Source organism: Platalea leucorodia (assembly GCF_965183815.1).
Source record: "Platalea leucorodia genome assembly, chromosome: Z".
NCBI lineage: Eukaryota > Metazoa > Chordata > Aves > Pelecaniformes > Threskiornithidae > Platalea > Platalea leucorodia.
Genome location: NC_138858.1, coordinates 84,861,622 through 84,870,441, shown reverse-complemented (window position 1 = coordinate 84,870,441; position 8,820 = coordinate 84,861,622). Strand labels below are relative to the sequence as shown.

Genomic DNA, 8,820 nt, shown 5'->3' with positions numbered 1-8,820 from the left:
CCTAAGCATACTGTTGGCTCATGTTCAGCCAGCTGTTAACCAACACCCCCAGGTCCTTTTCCACTGGACAGCTTTCCAGCCACTCTTCCCCAAGCCTGTAGCGTTGCAGGGAGTTGTTATGACCCAAGTGCAGGACCCGGCACTTACCTTGTTGAAACTCATACAGCTGGCCTCAGCCTATCAAGCCAGGCTGTCCAGATCCCTCTGTAAAGCCTTCCTACCCTCAAACAGATCGACACTCCTGCCAAACTTGGTGTCATCTGCAAACTTACTGAGGATGCACTCGATCCCCTCATCCAGATCATCAATGAAGATATTGAACAGGACTGGCCCCAGTACTGAGCCCTGGGGAACACCACTCATGACTGGTCGCCAACTGGATTTGACTCCATTTACCACCACTCTTTGGGCTTGGCTGTCCAGCCAGTTTTTAACCCAGCGCAGAGTGCACTTATCCAAGTTGTGAGCATCCAGCTTCTCCAGGAGAATGCTGTGGGAGCCAGTGTCAAAGGCCTTGCTAAATTCCAAGTAGACAACATCGACAGCCTTCCCCTCATCCACTAAGCAGGTCACCTTGTCATAGAAGGAGACCAGGTTAGTGAAACAGGACCTCTCTTTCATAAACCCATGCTGGCTATATTTCACTATATTCACTGTATAATATTTCACTATATTTCACTATAGCTCAGCCTGTCCTATGGACAGGGAGGTGGTTGAGTCTCCATCCCTGGAGGTATTTAAAGAATGGATAGATGTGGTGCTCGAGGACATGGTTTAGTGATGGACTTGGCAGTGCTAGGTTAATGGTTGGACTCGATGATCTTAAGGGTCTTTTCCAACCTTAACGATTCTATGATTCTATGATTCCATGAAATATATCTGAAGGCATGATATGCCTGAACTTAAGCAATTTTCTAGTCAAACCTCTGCATGATCAGTCAATTTAACATACTTTTATGTTGAGCACATAGGCACTTTATTGCTGTAAAGCTCTCAGTACAATTTAATCCTCTGCAGATCAAAGCTCTCACTGTCAGTTCTCAACAGGATGATGACTTTGGATGTAGGATACTGGAGTACTAAGCATTTGCACGATAGAGACAGAAGGTGGATATATTGGGCCTCTCAGCTAGGTTCTAAAGAAAATAAATGTGAATATTTCTGTTCAAGTCCCTGACACAAATTGACTTATTTTGGATATGTACCAAGAAAAGTGAAATCAGAGTCTTCCACAGTGGCTTTCTCTAAAACGTCATCTAAAAGATGTCTGTTGAACTTACCATTTTTCATCACTTATGCACTTGAATGTGAAATATATTCAGACATCTTTTAAAAAAGCGAATTTACTTATGGTAGCATATGAGTGGTGAAATACTCCTGAAACACATCCATTCATTCAACTGATCTACATACATATTTAAGAAGCTTTAGGTGAAGCTTGTCTGGAAAAAGGATCTCCTTCACACAGTGAACTATGAAATGTTACATCCATATTAACCACAGCTCCTTCTACCCCTTGAAACATGGAGAATGGCCTCTTGCAGAGAAATGATGGCTCCTGTCATAGGGAAAAAAAGCAAAGGCAGCAAGTGCCCTGGTGTTCTTCACTATACAGGAACAAAGCAAAGGGTTGAATACGTTAGCCACTTTAGCATGGCAGGCCCTGTGGTTAACACTTGATTTGAAAGCTATCTAGCTGTGGATTCATTTGTCTCATAGAAACAAAGAAATGTTTATACTCTCTATCAAATTTTAAATAATGCCTGAGATCAGGGAACTGCAGGAGGCATTCAGTCTGGTTAGGTTAAGTCAAGCCAACTGTAAAGGTACTCCTCCTGTCCAGGTGTCGCTGTTAGGCACATCTGAGTCAGAGCACACAGCTGCTCTGCTCCTGTTGCAATCTTTGCCTGCTCAAGGAACTGCAAAAGGGAGCTGAGAGAGATCCCATGCTATTAAAACACTGAATTTCCTACACACAGAATATTTTCTTAAAAAAAAAAATGGTTCTAGAACAATAACAAAATTCATCTCATGATCTTAAACCATGTGAGCACCACTTAGAGATTTAAAATTCAACAAATGCTGGCAGCGGACGTCATCCTACTGAGCTGCTCTGAAAATGCTGATGCATTTACAGTAAATCCCTAACCAGGCCAGTTGTGCAACAAGTTGAAGTGACACAAAGTATTAACATTTATGGTGGTGAGTCAAAATCAAACAAACATCCTTCTTTTATAAGCTTTCTCACAGCATGTAATAGCATGTACTTGGAGTAATGAAACATCTGTTTCAGCCCTGACTCTCTCGCAACTGAGCAAGTGTTGCAATGATTCTGCAGGGCCAGGCTTCATGTTAGGGCTTTAGTGGGTAGATGAGAAGTATCAGCAATGGACAACACTCATCTCAGTTGATTCAGGAAGAATGAAATAAAATAAAAAACTCTTCAAGAGCCAGGTTTCCTGTGTAGAAAATAAAAAAGCACTATATTGCAAAGTGTCAAAAACTAATTTTAACTCCAGACTGAGAGACTTATTTTGATGATACTTGCAGTTCATTCAAGTGCCCAGAAAGTCCCTTTTCAGCAGGTGTAGGTATGGGAAGAAAAGTGAATTATAAAATATGTTTAGATGATTTACTCTTGTACAGAGTTGCCCACTATGTTTCAGATGCACTGTGCCCAATTTTAAAGGCTGCCCCTTTTGCACAGGGGCATGGGTCTCCCTGACTGCCCTGTGCTTCTGTATATTGCCCATGGTGAAGCAAGGCTTATTCCCCCTGCCCTTACCCTCCCGAGTAAGTTCTGCCATTGCTCACAAACACTTGGCCCTGTTTGCTCCATAGCGTGACCAGCATAAACAGAGTCAACAAAACTCCCAGGAGTCAGAAATTTAAGACTCGATGCAGCAGAACATGTACTAATTAAATATAGACGTACTCTCATTTCCCATCAGTTCAAATGTGTCCTTAAAAAGTACTTGTTTAAGGGCTTTGCTGACTAGAAATAGTTTCCTGTGTATGTGAGTGCTTTTGCATTAGAACTTAAAGATTGTGTCTGCTCTGGATACGAGCAATGACTGTAAGCTGTGCAGTCCTACAAGCTATTACAGAACTGGGACATAGAAGTGGGGTTTGTTTGGTTTTGTTTTTCTTTTCAGCTCAACAAGTAATTACATACAGTAAAATTTGTATATCACTACAGCAAAATTCACAGAAAGATTTCCATAAGAAAAGTTTTCTTTTAAAGGGAGAGGATGTTGCTCAGAGCTTGCCCAGCATTAAGCCTTTAGGCAAGTTCCCGAAGAAGGTATGAAAGGCTTGCATTCTCATTTACTGTATTTCTATACTATGCTCAGAAGCGTTCAGAGGAAAATTGCCTTGGTCTCCTGCTTTAATGTGTTTTCTTCCAGAGTGTCTGTGCAGATGCAGAGTTAATGATTCCTACAAGATCAGCCTGCCTCCCCCTCTCAGTTCTGAAATACTTCCTCTATATATTTTTTTTTTTCCAGGGAAGGAACTTTTCTTGCTCATTTATGACCCCAGATTACTGATCTAACTCTGTAATGCAATACTTGAATGCTTCAATCAGAACAGGGATATCTGTGTAACACCCACAGAAATTAACAGAAAATTCAACTCTTTGGAATTCCCCCTTATTTCTGACTGTGAGAAGAGTGAGAGAGTTTATTATTATGAAACCAGCAAGGTAACACAGTTGAAAGCATGCAGTGTCAGTGCTCTTGTTCTTCATCTCCCCTTCCCTTCGTTTGTTTCAGGTCATTGCATATTTTATCATGTAACAATTTAAATTTCAAGCTCTCTGGCTCCAGACTGTCTTTATTCGAATTTGTAAAGTTCACAGATTTGGGTACTCAAAAACCAGTGAGAAGAGTACAGCTTAGAAAACTTAGAACAACTTTGTAATTAAAAAGCTTTCCTGTCCAACAGGGTGTCTGCATCATCTTCCAGCTCCACAAGCAGCAAGCAGAAATAACAGACTTGTTTGTATCAAATGGACTCTATTGTTTTTATTAATCAGTGTTACACGTACAGGTTAATTAAAAAAGCTACAGTTTGTGAAATATGCCATCTAGCTACAAGATACAAATCTAGGCCGATTGCCATGGTATCTATTGATGCTCAGCCACTGTAAAAAAATTACAGTTTACTTTCTGATATACAAAACCTCAAGCAAACATTCCATGTTAAACGTTCAGTAAAGCTCACAGCATTCTACTACACAGTTTCATATAGTGTTTTAGTGCAAAAGGAAGTACAAATATAAAAATACTGAGGCTTGAATTAAAAAAAAAAAAACAACAGAAAAACAAGCAAGCCGTGGAGTTAGAGGTGAGTATCTGCTATGGGTATTCTTCTAAGCTCTACAATCTGGGAGTTAGCCATGCTGCCACCATCCTGGCTGCCACGACAAGATTCATTATCGCTGATGCTGAGACCTGCACCTAAAACAGCAAAACAAACAAACAAACAAAAAAAGAATAAGTGAGAATGAAATCCTGACACAGAAATGGTGATATCGTGTCCTGCTCTGCTTTATTCTGATTATTGAAGTGCTTCCCTGCCCCACCATGATGAGGCAAGTTTCCTCTTGCTAGTCTACAATTCTGAATCCACTGATTATAACATTATATGACATAGTTTTGCAGCATCCAGATATGCTTTTTCATAATCCACTGTCAGTCAATTTATTTGTCTCAGTAAATGGTACAATAGCTATTCAGAGGTTGCCTTGAAATCACAAGAGCATAAATCAAGGCCTGGCTTAGGCTGGGTTCATGGTCTGGCTGTTACAGCCTGGTATTTCCAAGGATGACTTCATGAAGAATTGATTTTTAATAATACAATTTCCCTGCTAAACTATAATTCCAGCTGTTTTAATAGGATTGTAATTTCAACACAAGAAAGGATGCTGACTAAATATTCTTTAAACCCACATTTGGCACAAGCTGGTGTATTGTGTTTTTCTTCTACTGTGAGAGAATACTAGACTTTGGCCCATGGAAACTTCCAAGACATGTCTGGAAGAGACCTCAGGAGGCCACCTTCTCCATCCTTTTGTCACAGGAGTTCTGCTAGATTGTTGCTTCCTTGTTGTTTTTGGGGGGTTTGGGTTTTTTTGGGGGGAGGTTTGAGTTGATTCATGTGAAGATACATAATCCTGCACTAGGTTTTATGAAATGTCTATTTTTTCAGACCACTTCTTCACAGAATATCAGTTGGAACTATAAACTTCAGTGCGTTTTCAGCTCCTCTCTTTGAGTTGTAGAGCGAATCCTGAAAAATACATGGGTCTTGTTGGGGTTTAGGGCATCTAGCCTATAAATTTGTTGAGAACTCCACATCAGTGTAATTAGGCATGGTGATTTCAAGACAGAATAATTTCAGGCATGGTCTTAACAGTAACATCACTTACAAATAACTATATGGAAGCTATTCATTTTGGGCAGAAGTAGATCTGTAACTACATTCAGTTCAAGGGAGTTGCAAACGAATGACATTTGGCTCAAAAAGCCCTGAACAGGGTACGCTGGGAGAGGCAGTGACTCGCATTTTCACACTAAAAAATATTTTCAGGAGTTTCTATCAGTTGTACAATGCATCTCTTATGTCTACCTCAGCTGACATTCCCGGTTTTGGCTTGTTTGGCAAAAGACAAGATAAGGGTCATTTACTTTTTTGGAGTTACCTCATCATTTTCTATGCCCCCTATTGTTCCACTTTTACAAAGTTTTTCCATAGCACCCTTCCTTCCACCACCCCCCAGTAGAAAAGAAGTACGGAAAAGGGGGCAGCGGTGGGATGCTCCTTTGCTATGGGAAGTCAGGCTACAATCTTGAATATGGAGCTTGGTTCAGAGAACCTGAGCAGAAGAACCTGCAGGACTGGGCAGGCTTTCCTGCAGAGGTCTTGAAGAAGTCCTGGTTGGGGCCAAACTCAGCTGCATCGTTGTGTGAACCCAGCCCTACTGCATCCAGGTGAAAAGTGGGTATTTCTGCACCATGATCCTTCTTACACCTGGTTTTTGGGTCATGGAGTGAACATGCATTCATTGACATCTACTAGATGAGTCCTGTTCTTGGGTCTGTATGACCAACGCTCTTGAGAGACCAGCAATAACTGACAGAGTATGACAAGAGTAAAAAGCCATCAATGTACAGAGATACAATAATAAAGACAAGAAGATTAGGCTCTGAATCATTAAAATACTTGCTTATAAGTGTACTAAAGATGATTAAGCTGTACTTAGTGATTTAAATTTATATGCATATTTAACCTTTTATTGAATAATGGTCCTAATAACTCAAAGCTGTGTGAAAGTCCTGGGAAAAACAGCAATTGCATGAGCAAGTTATTTGTTTTTTTTCTTGTCTTCTCTAAAGCTGTTTGTTTTAGAAAGGAAATAGAGACAATAAATCAGACTGCTGTATTTACCATTTGGGGATGGAAGAACAAGGTAATAACCTTGAAGTAAATAAAATACTTTGAATGGAGAAACAAAACATTACTTCTTAGGTAGCATCATTAACACTGAAATTCACTCAAAATATTTATTTAGGCTGAAGAGGGTACAAATTTCAAAAGGGAAAAATATATTATTGAAAATGTTTAAAATCATATTATATAAATATGATCATCCCAGGTTCAGATTTTAAGGTGAACACTGACTGTTGGGGTTAGAAAGATATTTGTCTTACTGGTGGCTATACTGCAATTTTTCGGTATGGGGTTTCTTAAAGAATCTTGTGCTGGTCACTATAAAAAGATTGGATACTGGTCTAATATGGTATTATATAGACTATGTATATCCTTAAATGCCATATTCATGCATGCTTTGTACATGCTTTGTGCAAAGTAAGAGGAGATTTTTTTTGTTACAGAAGTTCTTATCAGGAACTTGGTAAACCAGAGACTGAAGTAGGGTACTATGGGTTTACAAGGGCCTTGTTCTGCTGCTGATGCAAAGACAAACTATGTAAGACCTGATCCTTTTTAGGAATGAGAGCTGAAATGTAACCAAGATACCAGTTTACCAAACAGTCGGCAGACTGGGAAGGGTATGACTGTTTACACAATGGAGTTTCACAGAGTTCATAGGTCCAGCTTGTTTTCAGATTAGAGCAAAATTTAAACTCAGTCAGATCCCCAAAAGCATGTACTCCCCTAGTGATGCTAGAGTTGGATGGTAGGTATGTAGCAGGGAGTATTACTTTTTCCCAATTTGTGAAGAAAAAAACGCAGGAAAATGAGGCCTTTCTTCCTTTCTTTTTATATCAAAGGACTAGCTAGAAACTGAAAAGTCGCAGCTCGCTTTGCAAACCCAGTGAGATCCCTCCAGTGACATCTGCTGGTTGAAGGATTTCATCAGTGCATTCCTGCATGCCCTGGAACACCAGCTGTTATCATCTGCTTGTTCAGATATATCTCAAACTTTCACTAAAACATTTTAAGGGAGATGGAGTTTGTTTTATAATTACAGTACTCATATCTCTAGGGAGACCTTTTATCTCATAAGCGCTTCCATCTTGCTTTCTGAATCAATCATGATTTATATTGTACGTGTAAGACATATTAGATAGAAATTAATAAGCTACATGAACCAACTTTAATTCTTTTTTCAGGGTTTTGACTTTACAGAAATGACACCAACAGACATCCAGACTTATATGAATAAAGTTCAGATTGGACTAAAAATGCTTCCTGGATATTATGCAGTCATGTTCAACAGCCAACAGTTAACATTTTTGTAAGCAATCAGAAATGAGAAGTTGAATGAATATGCAAAGTGGCTACCCTTCCTTTTTTTCTGTGAAGTGAGCCCTTCAAAACAGGAATGACGTAGGTTCATAAGGCAGGGCACGAATCTGGCACTTTGCCACCGTCTACAATTTATCTGCCCTGTGACAGACAAGTCTCCAGGATGTCGCACTAAACACCTTTCAGAATATGAAATTTCAAATGTTTCCTCTAGTTCAGGATGCCCAACACGAGATGCTTAATTCTTAAACCAGGCACCTACAGTGGTAACACCAAGGTTTAAAAAATGCTGACTTTGGAACCCTGGCTGTATTAGACTGAAAATTATGAGTTGGTTTTTATAGCATCGTTATTGTAATAGCTGCATTTGTGTGGAGTTTTTAACTTATACAGTAGATTTTCCCAGGTGTTCTACATGTAGAATATTTATTTAGGATGTATCACATATGCCTTTATTAAGAGCAAAAATACACTGAAATGTGGATGTAGCAATATCCTGCATTGATACTGTCCGATATATTTTTCATAGAGTCATATCAAAGAATCATAGAATGGTTTGGGTTGGAAGGGACCTTAAAGATCATCCAGTTCAACCCCCCTTCCATGGGCAGGGACACCTTCCACTAGACCAGGTTGCTCAAAGCCCCATCCAGCCTGGCCTTGAACACTTCCAGGGATGGGGCATCCACAACTTCTCTGAGCAGCCTGTTCCAGTGCCTCACCGTCCTCATAGTGAAGAAAATATTTAGAAAGTACATGTGCTAGGCTGGTATTCTCTGCTCTAACCTATAAAAGTCTTTGCAAACAACTTCCTTCAGGGATGGGTCACCAGTCAGCACTGGAGCGGTTTGGGCCTCTCTCAAAGGCTTTGCTGTGTTTTGCATTCACATCTCACCCAAAGGGATGAACTGGTTCAGTTTTATGCATCACAGAAGGGGAAGGACAAAAGCATTTGTAGAAGATGGGAATATGGATGGAAGCTCAGAGATCAGTAAAGCTATTGTGCATTTATAGTATTTATGCTTTAGAGCAAAGCTGATGGACAGC

At 39.9% G+C, this 8,820-nt stretch overlaps 1 protein-coding gene across 1 annotated transcript in view; it reads right to left on the bottom strand.

Moving 5' to 3' along the window:
• Positions 1-4,341: 4,341 nt before the first annotated feature.
• Positions 4,342-8,820, bottom strand: part of ADGRV1 (adhesion G protein-coupled receptor V1) — a gene marked incomplete at both ends in the record, with an annotated part of 282,764 nt that continues 278,285 nt past the window's right edge. Inside the window, one exon of the mRNA XM_082336231.1 lies at positions 4,342-4,460. Within this exon, the coding sequence (XP_082192357.1) occupies positions 4,342-4,460 (119 nt within the window). The remainder of the gene's footprint in view (positions 4,461-8,820) is intronic.